General features: G+C 38.7%; 2 protein-coding genes across 2 annotated transcripts in view; both read right to left on the reverse strand.

Annotated features, from left to right (window-relative positions):
• Window positions 1-3: 3 nt before the first annotated feature.
• Window positions 4-4,698, reverse strand: LOC131134439 (transmembrane protease serine 2-like). Its single transcript, XM_058079728.2, has 13 exons — window positions 4,459-4,698; window positions 4,225-4,360; window positions 3,077-3,169; window positions 2,895-3,011; window positions 2,703-2,826; window positions 2,520-2,630; window positions 2,402-2,445; window positions 1,171-1,333; window positions 929-1,101; window positions 758-859; window positions 504-643; window positions 162-314; window positions 4-86 (listed from the first exon to the last, which is right to left on the reverse strand). Exons 1-13 carry the CDS (start codon window positions 4,471-4,473, stop codon window positions 63-65), a joined length of 1,395 nt encoding a protein of 464 aa, XP_057935711.2. The 5' UTR covers window positions 4,474-4,698; the 3' UTR covers window positions 4-62.
• Window positions 4,699-4,854: 156 nt separating this feature from the next.
• atm (ATM serine/threonine kinase) overlaps window positions 4,855-19,224 on the reverse strand; it is a 34,643-nt gene continuing 20,273 nt past the window's right edge. The window contains exons 43-63 of the mRNA XM_058079725.2: window positions 17,659-17,807; window positions 17,484-17,588; window positions 17,299-17,418; window positions 16,998-17,232; window positions 13,973-14,143; window positions 13,766-13,885; window positions 13,442-13,659; window positions 11,874-12,081; window positions 11,673-11,798; window positions 11,450-11,590; window positions 11,153-11,291; window positions 10,976-11,058; window positions 9,913-10,053; window positions 9,419-9,535; window positions 7,912-8,061; window positions 7,647-7,812; window positions 6,053-6,139; window positions 5,816-5,930; window positions 5,673-5,736; window positions 5,451-5,593; window positions 4,855-5,112 (exon numbers count right to left, since the gene is read on the reverse strand). Coding sequence (XP_057935708.2) covers window positions 4,932-5,112; window positions 5,451-5,593; window positions 5,673-5,736; window positions 5,816-5,930; window positions 6,053-6,139; window positions 7,647-7,812; window positions 7,912-8,061; window positions 9,419-9,535; window positions 9,913-10,053; window positions 10,976-11,058; window positions 11,153-11,291; window positions 11,450-11,590; window positions 11,673-11,798; window positions 11,874-12,081; window positions 13,442-13,659; window positions 13,766-13,885; window positions 13,973-14,143; window positions 16,998-17,232; window positions 17,299-17,418; window positions 17,484-17,588; window positions 17,659-17,807 — 2,979 coding nt within the window. The 3' untranslated portion in view covers window positions 4,855-4,931. The remainder of the gene's footprint in view (window positions 5,113-5,450; window positions 5,594-5,672; window positions 5,737-5,815; window positions 5,931-6,052; window positions 6,140-7,646; window positions 7,813-7,911; window positions 8,062-9,418; window positions 9,536-9,912; window positions 10,054-10,975; window positions 11,059-11,152; window positions 11,292-11,449; window positions 11,591-11,672; window positions 11,799-11,873; window positions 12,082-13,441; window positions 13,660-13,765; window positions 13,886-13,972; window positions 14,144-16,997; window positions 17,233-17,298; window positions 17,419-17,483; window positions 17,589-17,658; window positions 17,808-19,224) is intronic.

Here is a 19,224-nt window from a genome sequence, read left to right on the forward strand (position 1 = left end):
TCCTCATACATGTAAATAACAACATGCTTAATACAGTTTTTTTGAATCTTTGTGTTCCTCATTCACAGGAGCTCATCTCGATGTTTCTGCAAATACAATGTCAGGTAATGCCTTCATCATGAAAACAGTGATAGACATAAAATATACATTTTAGTTGTTACCTTCATCTGATGATGTATCCAGTCCAAGAAATATGTCACGTTGCTATAAACACCCGGTTTGTTTGACTCACTGCAACTTTGTGGCCAAATATTGCCCCCGATGAGCCACCACACGCCCCCCATATGAGACACCAGAGGACCCCCGCTGTCGGTCTGAAAAACAAAGAGTCTGACTGACTACTCTGTACTATATTCAACCGTAATTAAAGGCCCCATTTCCATCGTTTAAGGACCAAAATTACGTTTTCAATTAAATACTGGGTCAGTTTCAATGTGAGCACGGATTGTATTTGTGTCAATTCAAAAAACAAGATGGACACCACCGTGTGTTGCAACCCTTACTTTGCACATACTACGTGATCCCGTTTCTGCTTCTGTAGCACAGAGCATGTCTTCCGATATTCTTCCATTGTAAGCCATGGAGTTGTTGCATCGTGCAGAATCTACAAAAGAAACCCGAGCCTCCACCAGGTATGGAGCGTCTGAAAACGGAAAAATATTAGCTTCATGTACCACCTGTTGAGGAACCCTTCCACATGTTACATTTGTGTCTCATTGATAGATAAGAAATAGAAAAGAATAGGGAATTATCTCACTTTCATTCACCGGAAAACTATATCCTGTTGTCCATGCATTCGGAGGGTTGGAGATGTTTAAACCAACATTTGGGAGGCACACAGGGCCAATATTACTGGAGCCTACCAAATACATAGTTTTAAAAATATATTAATCGTGTTTCATTCATTTGAGTGTGAACCGCGATGCACCTGTGAAATTCCGAGGTGTGCTGAGTCTCATCATAGCAATGTCATTCTTGTGCGTATCTCTATCAAAGCCTTCATGGACAATGACATGACTCACAGAGGAAGCAGGGTTAAAAAGAACGCCCAAAGGATCCACGACCCCCGTGTACACGGACCAGTCTGCAGCACTGGGGGTCCTGCAGAGGAGACAAAAATAACATAGAGGAGCTAAGCCCATCACAAGAAGCTCCTATGTGAAAACTCACATGCGTGCACAGTGGGCAGTTGTGATGATCCAGAAGGGGGAAATCATTGCACCTCCACAGCGATGAGAACCGGAAACCTGTAAACTCACCTGCCAAGGCCACGCCCCCTGAGGCGCCTGCTGTGTTTTGGCAGACCTGCTGGAATTGACGCCTCCTGCACAATCTGGTAATGGTTTTATTTCATTTGAACATGCATCAGATTACAATTGAATGCATCACATAATCAGTTCGCAGTTCCACATGTCCAAAAGGAGTAGGAAGAAGCAAAGCTTATTAAATCCTACCCCTCCATCTGGTACTTTTACAATCAGTAACTGTTACATTTGTTCACTTCCTGCTTTCCTAATATAGTTCAATTTTTTTTTGTTTTAATTGAATTGAATTGAATTTTTTGGACCTTTGAACCCAGCGGCCTCAAACAAGAGACCCAATCCGGCAGCCACCAAACCAACCCCCCCCCCCCCAACGCCTTGGTTGCATTCTATCCATAAAAGTAATGGTAATGGTAATGGTTTTATTTCATTTGAACATGCATCAGATTACAATTGAATGCATCACATAATCAGTTCACAGTTCCACATGTCCAAAAGGAGTAGGAAGAAGCAAAGCTTATTAAATCCTATTCCTCCATCTGGTACTTTTACAATCAGTAACTGTTACATTTGTTCACTTCCTGCTTTCCTAATATAATTTAAAATTTTGTATTATTTTTTATTAAATTATGAAATTATCAAAATATTAAATTATATTTTATTATATTATTTATTAATTTATATTAATTAATTTATTTTTAAGTATATTTTAATGTTTTTATTTTTTGTCCTGTACTGAAGTACGAGGTGATATGACCATCCAATGACATAATGGGTACCATAGTAAGTGTCAATATAGTGATATATATAGCACATCATGACTGGTTCAAGACTCTTCATCCTTGTATTTAGCAAACATCAACTGCTTGTATTGTTTCTTGAATTGGCTCATCGTTGTGCATTGTTTGAGTTCCTTACTCAATCCTTTGAGGGTCTTACTCAATGTGAGAAGAAAACCAAGTAGAAGCACATTGCTTTTCATTCAGGTTTTCAGTTAATAATGTGAAAAGACTAGAAATGAATGCATTGTGAAATACCAAATGTGAGTTCTGGTAAAACAAGCATATTGGCTTTGTTGCAAAAATGAGTAGTCGTAGTAGTAGTAGTGGCCATTTTAATATAGCCGATATAAGTAATACCTGTACATTGCAGTGTCACCACTGTGTCACCTGGACAGTGATTGCTGCAAAAAGAAAGAAAAATATAAGCTGTCGTTTATGTCGTCTTTTTTTTTAAGCTAGCTGGTGTTCAACCCACGTTAGTGCAAGCTGTTGCACGATGGCGACGTCAGGGTTCGGGTCCGCTGTTAGTATTAGGAGTCCATCTTGAGAATGTGCCTCATTTTGGCCTGATAGAACACTGGTGCTGCTATCAAAGGACATGATAATTTAAATAAAATACATGCTGTGAAAGAGCCAAATACTTCAATTTTTTTCTTGCCCGCTGTATCCCATGTCTCTGCAACTCGCTCTGCCCATTTGAGGGGTCCAACCGTGAGAACAAACGCTCATCCATTTGTTGGTGATGTAAACCTGAAGCACGAAGCCGGACCCGTGAAGCCGCACTGACCACAGAAAGAAAGCAATGCTAATTCATGGAACACATTGTTTATATTGTGTTACATCATTTTACCGCACTGAGCTTCATCCTGGCCTTGTGGACAGTCCATCACGCCGTCACACCACTGGGACTTCCACACACAACCCCCCTGACCACCACATGGTACCCCATGGATGCATGGAGAGGAAACTGACATGGGATTCCAATGTCAAGTACATCATCAGGAGGACCTTCATCAATACATGTAGACTTACAGTAATAAGCCAGGAGGATTCCAACCAGCAGCAGGAGACCAAGCAGGCAGATCACAGCGACTACAGTCATCTTAACACACCTCTGTTTGAAATCTCACACAAAACACACAATATGATTAAAAGCACACACACTCAACACATCTCATTCATCTAGTCCGTCTCATTTGAATGAGTCAGTGGCAAGATGGATGGCGTAATATTGTAAATATTGACTTTTTTTTACAAATGGAATTTCTATAAGTATTTTATTTAGAGAGTGGTTAGCACGCAGGCCTCACAGCTAGGAGACCCGGGTTCGATTCCACTCTCGGCCATCTCTGTGCAGAGTTTGCATGTTCTCCCCGTGCATGCGTGGGTTTTCTCCGTCGACTCCGGTTTCCTCCCACATTCCAAAAACATGCTAGGTTAATCGCCGACTCCAAATTGTCCATAGGTATGAATGTGAGTGTGAATGGTTGTTTGTCTATATGTGCCCTGTGATTGGCTGGCCACCAGTCCAGGGTGTACCCCACCTCTCTCGCCCGAAACCAGCTGGGATAGGCTCCAGCAAACCCCCGTGACACTCATGAGGATAAGCGATAGAAAATGAATGAATGAAAGATAATTGCCATTATTACTCTCACAAGGGGGAATTCCAGGTTTACAGCAGAACCAGAACCATGATGTGCTATATATATCACTATATTGACAGTTATTATGGTACCCATTATGTCATTGCATGGTCATACTATCACCTCATATTTTGGATGTGACAAAAAAAATGTAAAACATTTTAAATAAAAAAACCCAACTTAAAACTATATTAGGAAAGCAGGAAGTGAACAAATGTAACAGTTACTGATTGTAAAAGTACCAGATGCACAAAGCATGTTTATTTGTGAATTGCATCCGGTGGCATCACTGATATCGGTATCAGTAATGCTGTTGTACAATATCGGTACGAAAGCTAATATCTATACTAAATCAGTATCTATGATACATAAGGTATTCATGCAATTCCATTGGAAGTTGAGCATAATTCGGGTCCGATACTTACAGGGGGCAAAATACATTCATGTAATTTTTTTTGTTAACTGAAACACTGTTACATTTCAGAAAACACAAACAAAAAGTGAATTTATTATGATAGTACAAGAGTTTACAGTTACCTTTACGTTTGGGAGCGTGGTCGTTGATTTCAGGCAAAGGATTAGAAGCCAAATGATGAACATACTGAGGCTTCCAGGAGGAAGGATGCTTCGTTTGTGTGGTTTCATGGCTCAAACACACACTTGAATCTTTATACTGGTAGTAGAGATAAGATATTTAAACATCTTTATTATGATGAATCCAGAATTCAATTGGTTTAAAAGCAAACAACGTAACGATTAAAAGCGACTTACCACATTAGTGCTCATGTTTTGTCTTTTTCCCAGCAACAGAACCAAAGTATGAGAAGATGCCTTAAAAGCCAAACATCTAAATAAGCTTTCATGCAAACGTGTGTTCCTTCATCCAAGCTTCTCTTCTGATGTCTGTGTTGCGTCACCACAGTGATCAAATAGAGAATGATGGCCACGCCTCACTTTCAGGCATCTTGACGTTACCCTCCTGAGCCCACGACAAGCATCATATGCTTTGTTTACTCGTCTAAACACTCAAGTTAAACAATGCTGGGACTTGAGTGCACAATGCAAAATCTATGGTACAAAGTGTGCATATTTTCCCCACAATTTGATTTAATACAATATTAGGAGTATTGGTGAAGCAAAAAGAAAGAACATCAATGGAGAACCAAATCAATGGCACATAAAACCTATTTTCATTGGACTCAAAACAATAAATATACAAGTACACAAGAATTCAGATGTTCCTTCTACACCCAGGCTTGCCAGCCCGGGAAGAGTCTACTAAGGTTTTTGGGGTCCATGGCCTGTTGGATGAGAAGGTTGACCTGGCCGTTCACACTGAGCACGGTGCCCCCCTCCACTCCTTTGAGCTTCTCCTGAAGTCGCAGCAGCACTCGTTCCGCCACTTTGTTGAAGTTCTGGCTGTCACTGTGGACAAAAGATCTGCGTTATATTTTGTTATCATTTCATATTCCAGGTATTCCTCAAAAAACATATTTTTGATATCATGCCGTTCACATTTTTAACTTATCTTTTATACATTTTAAGAAATTTTACTTTTTGTGTTACTACCCCAACCTTCCAAAAGTAGGTCAAAAATGACCCAGTCAGGTTGTTTTCTTGAATTATATTTTATTATGATGCTCTAATTAGCGTTTTGATGTGCCACGTATTTGATAGAGATATGTCTTTTATGTACGTAGAAAATATTTGAGTTCATATATTCAATATTTTGAGTTTTTTTGTGAAAAAAGAGCAGTCAGAACCTGGATTTACGATGGTTGTCCATGTCGTCTCCACCCATGGTGGAACTGAGTGTTGCGTTGAGCTCCTGCTGCTCGTCATGCTGCAGGTAGAACGCTTTCAGAGGGTTCATGGTCCAGTCAAACAAGGGATCGTAGAGCAGTACCTGCATGTGGAAACACACAAAGTTTTGATATGACTTATGTTCCACTAAAAAAAGAAACTAAAAAGAATGTGTGTGCCACCTCCACAATGGTCACTAAAGCTTCTTGGGAGCTTCTCATCACATCCATGGTCTTCTCACAACATCTAAAAAAAAAGAAAATTGTATTTATTGCAATTTAAAGGGAGAGAAAAGAAGTGAATATAAGTCACAAACTCTTCTGACCTTCTGAAAACTCCCTCCACTCCAGTGATGCCCATTCCATCCACAATGTCTCTGGAGAGTCTAAAGGGGACGGTTTCAGGAGTGGGTAGAATCTTGCCCTGCTCAAAAGCCACACCTGCACACAACCAGGGTCAGGAAAACTAGAGATTACAGTGTTGGAACTTCTGGAACTTCATGAGGATTAGACTTAAATGATCCTCCAAACAAGCAAATAGCTGCTTTTATCAATGGCTTTACCCAAGTCAATGTGCACCAGTTCCGCAGTCTGCTCGTCAATCAGGATGTTCTGGATGTGTCGGTCGCCGAGGCCGACGATGTATCCAACTGTTATTCGCACAGAATCAACCAACCGAGTTTGTTAGTCATGGTGGATTTATGACTGATACTTTAATGACCACATAAACTAGAATGGAATTTTTTTTTTTTTTTCCCAACATCTGTTGGGAAGTAGTAAAAGGTCCCCTGTTATGGGAAATTGACTTTTTAATGATGTGTTCCTGGAGCATGGGTGCTCACACTACAGTGAGCTACTGTTAAAATGACCGAGGGTGAGCTGAGATAATTTCGTTGTGAGTTTTCTCATAGCTTATGTTTGGCGAAACCATTACTGCCATGAAGTCAGCAATCTCATGCTTGACTTGATAGTAAAAAAAAAAAATCTCCTCCCATCCCATGTGGAAGTGGTACATTTTTGACAGGCTTAGCAGTTTACCTCAAATTAATGTAATCTAACCCTGTCTCAGAGGTACCACATTCAGTGTTAGACATGTCATAACACACCGATAGTCACCTTTTCCCTCCTAGTCATCCTTTACAAAAAAAGAAAAAAAAATTCTCCTCCCACCCCATGTGGAAGTGGTAAATCTTTGACAGGCTTAGCAGTTTACCTCAAATTAATGTAATCTAACCCTGCCTCAGAGGTACCACATTCAGTGTTAGACATGTCATAACACACCGATAGTCACCTTTTCCCTCCGAGTCATCCTTTACAAAAAAAAAGAATAAAAAAAATCCTCCCATCCCATGTGGAAGTGGTACATTTTTGACAAGTTAGATTACAATAAAAGAAAAAGAAAAAAAAATTCTCCTCCCATCCCATGTGGAAGTGGTACATTTTTGACAGGTTAGATTACATTAAAAAAAAAAGAAAAAAAAATTCTCTTCCCATCCCATGTGGAAGTGGTACATTTTTGACAGGCTTAGCAGTTTAACTTAAATTAATGTAATCTAACCTGTCAAAAATGTACCACTTCCACATGGAATGGGAGGATATATATTTTTTTTTTGTAAAGGATGACTAGGAGGGAAAAGGTGACTATCTGTGTGTTATGACATGTCTAACACTGAATGTAGTACCTCTGAGACAGGGTTAGATTACATTAATTTGAGGTAAACTGCTAAGCCCGTCAAAAATGTACCACTTCCACATGGGATGGAAGGAGATTTTTTTTTATTTTTTTTACTCCTATCAAGTCAGGCATGAAATGGCTGACTTCCTGTAGTGTTAACCTTAAAGACTTATTTTAAAATAATTGAAAAATACTATAATATGGGACCTTAAAAACTGAACAAATAAAGCCAATCAAAATTGCAATAAATTCTATCCTTGAACAGAACTGCCTTAAAAGTGAAGTTTTAAAGAGACCTACCATAGTGTTTGCCTTTGAACAAGAGGTTAAACAATGTGCTTGTATTTGAGTGGACATAGCCAGGAATGCCTCAAACAAAAGGACAAATGTTCCCTCATGCGGAGACAGGTTGGACAATATTTGTTGGAGCATGATGGTGTGCTGCATGGGTGTTTTTTTTTTTGTTTTTTTTAGGAGAATACCTATAGAGGAGGTGGCCACACTGCGGGTGTAGGCCAGACGTTTCTCCATCCATACTGCCGGGTCTAGGAAGCGCTCCATGCAGAAATATCGAAAAACGGGCTTGAAGTTTCTGCATACCTCCAAGTAGGCTTGCAGCTTGTCGTCAAAGCCCAGCCTCTGCGCCTCCTTAGATGAAAAAGTTAATTAAAAAAAAATATGACATGAAAAGATGAAATGATTGCAACCGCAAAGAGGTTAGCAAGCTACGTCAATGCCTGACAATACCATCATCTTCTTCCGGCAGGCAAGGTTGGACGCGTCCTGAGGTCGGAAGCGTTTGTGAGCCCCTTTGTTGGGATCCACCAAGAACTCTCCAAGGGGAACCGTGCCAGAACACCATTCTAGAACCCCACTGCACTGTGAGAACGGCACAACCTGAAAAAAAAGGGTTTGAAAAGGTGCTATTTTAACCCTTAGATGCATAAGTGGGTCAAAAATGACCCGACCAGGGTGTTTTATTGAAATATCTTCATAATGAAAAATTGTTATCATTTCATATTCCAGGTATTCCTCAAAAAACATATTTTTGATATCATGCCATTCACATTTTTAACTTATCTTTTATACATTTTAAGAAATTTTTGTTTTGTGTTACTACCCCAACCTTCCATAAGTGGGTCAAAAATGACCCGGTCAGGTTGTTTTCTTAAAATATCTTCGTAATGAAAAAATTATATCATTTCATATTCCAGTTATTCCTCAAAAAACATGTTTTTGATATCATGCCGTTGACATTTTTAACTTATCTTTTATGCATTTTAAGAATTTTTTGTTTTTGTGTTACTACCCCAACCTTCCATAAGTGGGTCAAAAATGACCCGGTCAGGTTGTTTTCTTGAAATATCTTTGTAATGAAAAAAAAATTATCATTTCATATTGCAGGTATTCCTCAAAAAACATATTTTTGATATCATGCCATTCACATTTTTAAGTTATCTTTTATACATTTTAAGAAATGTTTGTTTTTGTGTTACTACCCCAACCTTCCATAAGTGGGGCAAAAATGACCCGTCAGGTTGTTTTCTTGAAATATCTTTGTAATGAAAAATTGTTATCATTTCATATTCCAGGTATTCCTCAAAAAACATATTTTGATATCATGCCGTTGACATTTTTAACTTATCTTTTATGCATTTTAAGAAATGTTTGTTTTTGTGTTACTACCCCAACCTTCCATAAGTGGGTCAAAAATGACCCGGTCAGGGTGTTTTCTTGAAAAATCTTTGTAATGAAAAAAAAATTATCATTTCATATTGCAGGTATTCCTCAAAAAACATATTTTTGATATCATGCCATTCACATTTTTAACTTCTCTTTTATACATTTTAAGAAATGTTTGTTTTTGTGTTACTACCCTAACCTTCCATAAGTGGGTCAAAAATGACCCGGTCAGGTTGTTTTCTTGAAATATCTTCGTAATGAAAAATTATTATCATTTCATATTCCAGGTATTCCTCAAAAAACATATTTTTGATATCATGCCATTCACATTTTTAACTTACCTTTATGCAACACACAATGGATCCTCACATTTTCTATTGTTGTACGGGGTCATTTTCTTTTTCAAAGATGTAAAAAAGTGAAAAATGAAGATGTTTCTAACATGAAATCATTCTTGTGTGGTCCTAAATATAATGGGTCATTTTTGACCCACTTATGGAAGAGTGTAGGGTCCATTCACTCGTGCATCTAAGGGTTAATAATACAAAGCAGCGATGGGAGCATGTGGAACCTTGTATGTTTTGATGTTGAGCTTCCTCTTCCGAGTGTCGCTGTTGCGCTGTAGCAAAATGGAGCACATGCCGAACACCTGCTGCATCACCGCATCTTGCCGTAAGTCGTCCTTGCCCTGTTCCACACGGACACGGTACTAGAATATCATTATACTTTGATCATGTCTGAGTCCGAGAGTAAATCATTAGCTTTTAAGTCTTTCACACACACACTCACACACACGTTGATTAAAAAGGTGCCAAAGCATATTTGTGATCTACAAACTTTGTGTTGGTCTGAACACAAAAACAACATTAATTATTAACTGGACGCCAAAAGACGGACGTCACCACTCAAATGATGAGTGGATGGGATTAAAACAAAATAAAGAAAAAAAACATTTGTACATATTTGTGACCAGGACATCAAAGCCTGTCTTGAATTAGCTTGAAAGAAACACACACACACACACACACACACACACACACACACACAAAACAAACAATCACCCGCCTTAACCAGCTGCCTCCTGCTCTTTCCGTCCGAGCCAACACAGTCGATGATTTTGGGCAGGTTGACTCCGCCAACCAGGTGATAGTGAGGCACAAATGATCTGATGGTTACGACGTCATCGTAGCGACCTGATGGATCGACCTTTAAAGTAGATAAACAATCTTGAATGTCATGTGATTGACGGTATCACAGTTTGATTAATCGTAATTAATTAAAAATTAACGCTTTTTCACAGATGGTTTATTATTAGGCAAAAAAAAATATTTAAGGTATAGATAATCTTCTGGCCACTAGGTGTCAGTAATTGAGACATGGAGTCAGCCATGCCATGCCGGTTGCATGTTAGTGTGAAAAGCCGTTCTCCTCCCATTAGTGTGGAATTGGTAAGTAAGTATTGGTAAGTTTTTGCCTTCTTTGACCTTTTTCGACCCACTCTGTTTTAAACCCCTTCTAAGCTGACTATAGGGGTGTTACTTCATGTCTACAAGGCTCTAATATTGGTAAATATAACAAACTACAAATATAATATAATAAAATATACAATATAATATATAATATATAAATTATTAATATAATGTAAATAAAAATAAAATAAAAATAAAATAAAATAAAACAAAATAAAATAAAACAAAACAAAAATAAAACAAAAATAAAAATAAAATAAAATAATAATGTAAAAATTAATAATATATATATATATATATATATATAAATAAACTACAAAAATATTCCAATTATTAATATAAAATGTCAACAATTCACTTTTCGTCGTCGGGTCTGGAAAAGATATATACAAATGTATAAGTATAATCATTATTAGTGTTGTCACCATTGCTACCAATATAAAGTTTTTTGTTATTTTATTAATTGTGCCTTTTTCAACAAATGTTTGCACTTAACTCTGCTAAAATGTTCCTGTTAATGTCATCTGCATTGTATTTAAAGGCGTTATGATATCAAATATTTCATTCTATTTCCAGTATTCTGGGGAGAAAATAATTAAAAATGAGAATGAGCAGTGTCTGACGTGTGAGAGTCCACTGTATGCTGATAATAAGAGCACCTTGATGTCAACTGTGGGGATGGCGACCTCATCCAGGTCCTTGATTTGTAGAATGGGCTGATCCGCAGGAATGGGAATGGCCTCTTTTAATGAATAACAAAACACAATCCATGCGGTCTTTTGTAGTTACAGTACCACCACACACTAGTAAATAGTGAGTAACAATTCTTTACTCACTCTTCTCCATCTTGTGTCTGCTGGCGTCCATATAAGCCAGTGTGATGTAAGCGTCACACAGTCGCTCAATCCCACGAATCATCTCGCTTTTCTTTTTCCTCACTGCGCAGATGATCTTCTGAGCTACATTTGAACGCTCCTGCAAAGCAAAACATCAACAAAAAATTTTTTCATGTACTACAAATTTATCCAGGCCAGCTTTCTATTAATGCTCGTCGCTTTTGTGGTTTAGGTAAATAAGAGTCCTAAATATAATGACAGTATTTGTGTATTTAAAGCTGTTTTTTTCCATCCTACCATGTCAAAGGGTGATGACTGCCTCTGAGCAGTTTTTGGCAACCGGCTTCTACAAAAAGTTTCATCCTTTTTGGCGTTGACCAGTGCAAAGATGATGAACAGAGTGTGATGAGGATGCTCCAGACAAGCGCGGTAGATCAACTGTGAGGAGACACAATAAGTATAGTAACATATAGGAATACCATATAACGTGTCATCTGCTGCAGACAAAGTAATATCTCACCTCACTGAGGACGTCATGGAAGCCCGCATCCTCTCCGTTGCCGCTCGCCATCTTGGTTCCCATGCGAGCAGCCAGCTGATACATAAGAGGCAGAAACTTGTAGGAGGGGATCGTCTTCACTCCTTTCTACAACACATAAAGTCCAATTTATTACTACAAACTCGTAATAGAAACACAACGCTCCCAATGCGACTCACAAACCTTCATCATGTCATTGACGGCTTTAACGTCTGCATTTTCCAGCCAGAGCGACGCCAGGCGGAACACCCAGGTGTCGTGCTCCTCACCTTGCTGGAGACACTGGATGTAGTTCTCCACCGCCTTGCACAGGAAGCGTTGTCTGTCCGCTTGCAGGTTAGAAAGGGCCTTCTCGTCGAGCTCCAGCTCTCTTTGAACCTTTATTGTATACCTGGATTCACGCAGAGCATTCATGTAACATGGAAATACGTGATAACATACTGGAAACGCTTCTGATGCATTCAAGTTGCAAGTTGGCACACCGTGTTTTTTTGGGGATTATGTAATGGTAATGGTTTTATTTCATTTGAACATGCATCAGATTACAATTGAATGCATCCCATAATCAGTTCACAGTTCCACATGTCCAAAAGGAGTAGGAAGAAGCAAAGCTTATTAAATCCTACCCCTCCATCTGGTACTTTTACAATCAGTAACTGTTACATTTGTCCACTTCCTGCTTTCATAATTTTTTTTTAGTATTTTTTAAATGTAATTATTAAAATGATTAAATTTAATTATATTTTATAATATTATATATTTATTCATTTTTAATAATTTATTTATTTTATTTTTATTTTTGTCACATACCGAAGTACGAGGTGATATAACCATCCAATGACATAATGGGCACCATAGTAAGTGTCAATATAGTGATATATATAGCACATCATGACTGGTTCAAGACTCTTCATCCTTGTATTTAGCAAACATCAACTGCTTGTATTGTTTCTTGAATTGGCTCATCGTTGTGCATTGTTTGAGTTCCTTACTCAATCCATTCCATAGTTTGATTCCACATACTGAAATGCTATGGCTTTTTAACGTAGTCCTAGCATATAAGTGTTTCAAATGTAGTTCTTCCCTGAGATCATATTTCTCCTCTCTTGTAGAGAAGTATTGGATGACATTTTTAGCTAATTGGTTATTTTTCAGCCTTATGCATTATTTTAGCTGTTTGAAGATTAAGTTTAAGTATTTGTGATTTTGGAAATAAGGAGTTAGTATGTTCTCTGTAGGCGGCATTATGAATTATCCTTACTGACCTTTTTTGCAGTACATTTAGCGAGTGAAGATTGTTTTTTTATAGTTATTAGGCCATATTTCCACACAATAAGTAAGATATGGTAGAACCAGAGAGCAATAAAAAGCGTGGAGTGATTTCTGATTGAGAACAAATTTTGCTTTGTTCAATACTGAAATATTTCTGGTCGCCTTATGTTGTATATTTTTAATATGAGGTTTCCAGCTCATATTATGTGGAGTCATTCTGGTTGTTTCTATTACGCATGGTGGGGTTTAATCTTTATGTATAACTGGCAGCAGGAACAACTGCATATTGAACACTAGTTTAGTCTTCTCTAGTGTAATTGATTAAAATAATGCATCCTCACCTTCTATACTGCTCTTCAGCAAAATGTAATTAAAATGAAATGGTTCAGTTTTTGCCTAACCCTGCAAACTAATGAACAAAACACTTAAAAATGTATGAATAAATAAATAAAACCTTTTTTTTTTTTTTAAATGCAAACCTGTTGGACAACACTTGACGCTCTTTCATCAGGTCCACCTCTTCTTTCGCCTTCTCCAACAATGCCTGTTTGTTCTCAAACTCGGAGGAAGTCATGTATTTGTCGATGCTCTGGTACTGGCCGTCGGAAAATCGTGCGAGTGACAGGAAGGCTTCAGTTCTCTGACTTTGCAACCGGGCGTCTTGAACTCTGGATTCCCTCTTAATTATTTCTACAGCCTAGAAGAAAACATCTAGATGTCAGCTTTAAATTTTAAAAAGTGCTACAAATGCTACAGTACTGATATTTTCTCTGAATAAAAGTACACAGATAAGGTTCTTATACCCGTTCGAGGTACTTTTCCAAAATGACTCCAGGACTTTCCTGGCATGTTTCAGCCAGCCAGTTACCACAGAGCCTGAGACACTCGGTGAAGACTGGAGACAGGGAAGGATTGAAGTCTACCTGTTCGACAGACACCGCAAAACCCACAAGAGACTATTTTGTCTTGGGATGTGACAACAGAGGAGACATTTTGTTTTTATGTCTCACCTTATCCTCAAGATTGTAAATCATCTGCCTCAGCAGGCCCAAAGCCAGACCGTGTTCTCTTTTTGCCCAGAACACTTGGGCCTCTTCCAGTTGCCATGGTGATACAGGTGATAATGCCTGTGGTTCTCCGACTCCATGTTGCTTCATTTGTAAAACTGCCCGCTCTGCCAGCTGGACGCAGGGGTTCAAACATTGCAAAGATATGTTCACTTTCATAAGTGAGTACAGCACTGTACAGTTATCACGGTTTATTATGGTTAATTGTTTACAGCAGGGGTCTCAAACACGCGGCCCGCAGGACACTAGTTTGAGGCCCCCGCCTTGATATGAAAGTTTAATGTTAGTGCGGCCCGCGCAAGTTTGATATGGATGCTGTATGGTATCATGTACCCAGAAAAAATTATTACGTTTTTTTTTAATGTTCATGTTAAAGGTTAAATAACTGTTAATAGTTATCCTCCCTATCCGTGTGGAAGTGGTAAGTTTTTGGCTATTTAAGTTTAAAAGGAAATAACTTGAAGGCTACCGTTTAGGTCGCTAGCTCTCTAGTTTGCGAGTTAGCATGTGTCTCAAGACCCTGCAGTTGCGCAATATGTTGTAAATAAAAAGAGTATAAATGTGACTATAGTCGTGTTTTGTCATGTCTACAGGGCTCTAATAATGCTTTGTTAATTTTAATCAGAAAAAAATAATTTGTCTACCCACCAACTATATGTGGTTTCTTAAGTTTTTATTATTTGCCGTTTTATTATTATTCTATTTATTTATTACTGATTGATTGATTTTCTTTATTCTTGATTTGTTTATTTATTTTTCATCTTATTTTGTGTAGAAAAATAAAAAGTAAGATATTTGAGAACAGTGGAATGTTTTATCAGAGCTTTTATTGTAGAAAATTGGAACCAAAGCGAAGTTTAAATTTTTTTTTTGTTTTTAATAAATGCGTTTTTTTTTTTTTTTTGGAAAACCTGATGCGGCACAGTCTCACCCAGACCTGTAAAATAAATTGAGTTTGAGACCCCTGGTTTACAGACATGACTGAGTACATTCCTGCAAAATAGCATTCAATCATAACAATAATAATAATTATAATAAATAGAATATTTTGGGAGTTAGAGCATAGAAAACTGTTTAGAACCTTTTGAAAATGGCTTTTAACATTATTAGAGCCCTGTAGACATGAAATAACACCCCTATTGTTGTCTTTATACTCCTATTGCATAATTTAGTCGACATGATAAGTGATAATAAGACATAGTAACGAACACATTACCATTTTTGTAGTATATCAAACATAATGTGGGTTGATCGCATGGAATTTAAAAAAAAAAAGATCAATATCAGCCTATTGTCCATCCTTACTATGACATTTGTCCCAGTCCTATGGTACCGCTGGCTTGGTCTACACCCTGGGTTCCCAAAGTGTACATCAATTTTCATAGGGTGTACATGAATAAAAATGAAAAACAATAACTTTGATGATTATTTTTGTACATTAAGAGTGTTTAATCTTGACGATTTCATTGATGTTCATGTTCCAATCCCTGCATGGTCCACTGGTGAAAACCCGTTACTGTGAATGTGGATTTATCATTGGTTTTTGTAACTTTTTTGACTCTGTCAAGTCAGACTTTGCAGCCAAAGTGTCATCAATGTGACATTACTGACACCTAGTGACCGGAATACTACATGACGTGTCTTTCAGTACGATTTCAACAATAATAGGTCATATTCCAACACGAAACATCAATCATTAAATCTCCCTGACTCTGCTATTACTGATGCTAATGAGTATGTAACTTGGTGAGGTGGTATAACATAGTGATTTTCAAGAAATCGTCAGGTGTGCCGTGAGGAATTATTTAATATGACTTTTTTAATTAACATGTATTAATAATTTTCTGCTAATATTATGTCATTGTCGAGTGTCATTAGTGTAAAGACTGGCAAAGCAATGTAATATTCGTGCGTGTGGCAACACGTAGCTGATTGCCTCGTTCCTCTAATACAGTGTTTTTCAACCTTTTTTGAGTCACGGCACGTTTTTTTTTACGTTGGAAAGATTTTGCGGCACACCAATAACCAACATTATTTGCTTCTTTCAACTTGTTTCTGATTATGGACTCGCCACAGCAGATTGTTTTGATCCGCATACAAATTTAAACAACAATATTACAAAATGTCACCACTACCTCTCACTAAGTCTAATTAGAGGAACGAGGCAATCAGCTACGTGTTGCCACACGCACGAATATTACATTGCTCTGCCAGTCTTTACACCAATGACACGTGACAATGACATAATATTTGCAGAAAATTATTAATACATGTTAATTAAAAAAGTCATATTGAATAATTCCTGGCGGCACGGCGGTCTAGTGGTTAGCGCGCAGACCTCACAGCTAGGAGACCAGGGTTCAATTCCACCCTCGGGCATCTCTGTGTGGAGTTTGCATGTTCTCCCCGTGCATGCGTGGGTTTTCTCCGGGTACTCCGGTTTCCTCCCACATTCCAAAAACATGCTAGGTTAATTGGCGACTCCAAATTGTCCATAGGTATGAATGTGAGTGTGAATGGTTGTTTGTCTATATGTGCCCTGTGATTGGCTGGCCACCAGTCCAGGGTGTACCCCGCCTCACGCCCAAAGACAGCTGGGATAGGCTCCAGCACCCCCCGCGACCCTCGTGAGGAAAAAGCGGTAGAAACTGAATGAATGAATGAATAATTCCTCACGGCACACCTGACGATTTCTCACGGCACACTTGTGTGCCGCGGCACAGTTGTTGAAAATCACTGCTCTAAATAGACTTAGTGATGCACGTGAGAGGTAACATTGTTGGTTTAAATGAGTATGCATGATCAAAAGGATCTGCTGTGGTGAGTCCGTAATCAGACAAAAAAGCTGAAAGAAGCATTGGTTATTGGTGTGCCGCAAAATCTTTCCAACGTAAAAAAAAAAAACATGCCGTGGCTCAAAAAAAGGGTTGAAAAAAAAAACCACTCAAAATGTTTGTGTCAACGCTACCTGTGTATTTCCAGCTTTCCGAGCCAGCCTGCAAATCTCCAATAGGTGCTCGGTGAGTACAGAGCTGAGATACTGGCTACAGTCGGCGTCCACTGCCTTGGACATCAGCGTGCTGTGGGACACGGTACGAACGGCCAGAATGGGCTCCACCAAAGCAAAGTCGCTGTCAGCCAGAAGTTGCGAGTGCTGCCTCCACTGGTTACATAAATCCTTCACAGTCACATCTGAGAAGGGTCTAATGGTCATATACATTATTAGTATTAAAAAAGCAGTTATCTTATAAGTGATGTTCTGTCATCACCTTGAGAAAAGCAGCTTGGCGCTCTCAAGCTCCCTGATGCTGCATAAATTCCTCAGGGCAGGGTACAAGGAGGACACAGCCTCCAGATTGCCTTTACACAACTCCTCTACTTCTCTATTCCTGTGTAGAAAAAATCTTTAACCACCTGATGTTGCGCTATGGTAATGTCTGCAAAACCATCTCACCTGGCCTGTTTGAGAGTACAATCAAACATGGAGAAGTCATTGTCTCTCAATGATTGGAAGGCGCAGAACATAGACTCGTGGAAGCCTGGTTTGCATTTGTCAAACCTGAGGAAACAAATTCGATTAAACATAAATGAGTATTATAGGATAATAATTGTTAACCGAGGTTCCTCACGTCTCAGACAGATCACAGTCCCACTGAGTTATTCTCCAGGCAGCTTGGAAACGGAGCTCTCGAAGCTCAGCTCCCAACTCCACCCCTTCGCTCTCCAGACCCCTCATATAGGTGGTAAGAATGCTACTCAAACCGAAGTTCAGCAAACCCTGCAAAAAAAAAATATAAACAATATCAGGCCAGTACGGAGGTGCTAATGCATGCTTTTATATCCTGTCGTTTAGATCAGTGATTTTCAACCTTTTTTGAGCCACGGCACGTTTTTTACATTGGAAAAATCTTGTGGCACACCACTAACCAAAAATGTTACAAAATATCACGTGCATCAATAAGTCTTTCGGAGGAACAAGGTAGGTGTTGCCACACGGACCGATATTACATTGCTCTGCCAGTCTTTACACCACAGACACTCGACTGTAGCCACGTTTTTACATGATGAGTTTTTCCTCTTTCCGAATGACCTTTTGGGAAACAATGGTATCCATGGAAAGGAATATTCCAATCTCTTGTCTATACATGCACCGTGAAAATCAAACAAAATAGTCAATGGGGCATGCCCAGTTAAACGTAAACATCAACATCACGTGATACCGGCTTCCCCAAGTTTTTCTTTCACTTGTTGGAATAACTCCGTATTGCCAGTTTTTGCTTAGTCCAGTGCCGATTGCTGGCCTCCATTTTTAAAAGTGAAGAACGTCTGGATCTGCGTGTTACGTCATATCTGAGCATGCACTGAAAGAACGCACCCGGGATAAATTTAAACAGGAAAAGAACAAATTCAATTTTGATAATATTTTATAATTAAACTCAGGACATGTTTTATATACGTAGATATATATTTTCTTTTTTAATAAAACTGGACTTGTGAATGGCGTATAGAAGGGTTTAGATTCTGTTCCACAGATGGCGCTAATGCACACGAAAGCTGCTTGCCAACCGCCAATAAACAACAGAAGAAGAAAAACACCATGAAGAAGGCGGCACGCTGACAAATTTCCATTTGAGCGGGTACAAGATACCTCAATCGGATTGGGGAAAGGAATATTCCAACCCTGTTCAATTCTTTCCGTTTGAGCAAATAAACCAAATGCAATTGGAATATTTGGGTCCATGTATACTATTGACATAATGGCTATTGACATAATATTTGCAAATGATGATTAATAAATGTTAATTATAAAAAGTCATACTGGATAATTCCTCACGGCACACCTGACGGTTTCTCAAGGTACACTAGTGTGCCGTGGCACAGTGGTTGAAAATCACTGGTTTAGATTACTGTAATGCCCTGCTCTGTGGTCTTCCCAAAAAAAAAAGTATTTTAAATCTCCAATTATTACAGAACTCAGCCGCACGTGTGCTGACGAGGACCAGAGGGCCGGAGCACATTACACCGGTTTTAAAGTCGCTACATTGGCTCCCCGTCCGCTTCAGGATCGATTTTAAGATTCTCTTACTGGTTTTTAAAATGTCTTAATGGTCTTGCTCTGCTTTTACCATATCAACCCCCGCGGACCCTGCGGTCCTCCGGCACTGGCCTTTTAGCTATACCAAAACCCAGAACTA

The sequence above is a fragment of the Doryrhamphus excisus genome, linkage group LG8 (assembly GCF_037039965.1).
Source record: "Doryrhamphus excisus strain RoL-2023G ecotype Guam linkage group LG8, RoL_Dexc_Guam_v1.1, whole genome shotgun sequence".
Lineage (NCBI taxonomy): Eukaryota > Metazoa > Chordata > Actinopteri > Syngnathiformes > Syngnathidae > Doryrhamphus > Doryrhamphus excisus.

Coding starts and splice junctions, on each gene's coding strand:
- LOC131134439 (XM_058079728.2), bottom strand. Junction 3,170..4,224: donor CCACGCTCCCAAACGTAAAG/GTAACTGTAAAC, acceptor GTTTTGTGTGAG/ATTTCAAACAGAGGTGTGTT. Junction 1,102..1,170: donor ACTGCCCACTGTGCACGCAT/GTGAGTTTTCAC, acceptor TCTCCTCTGCAG/GACCCCCAGTGCTGCAGACT.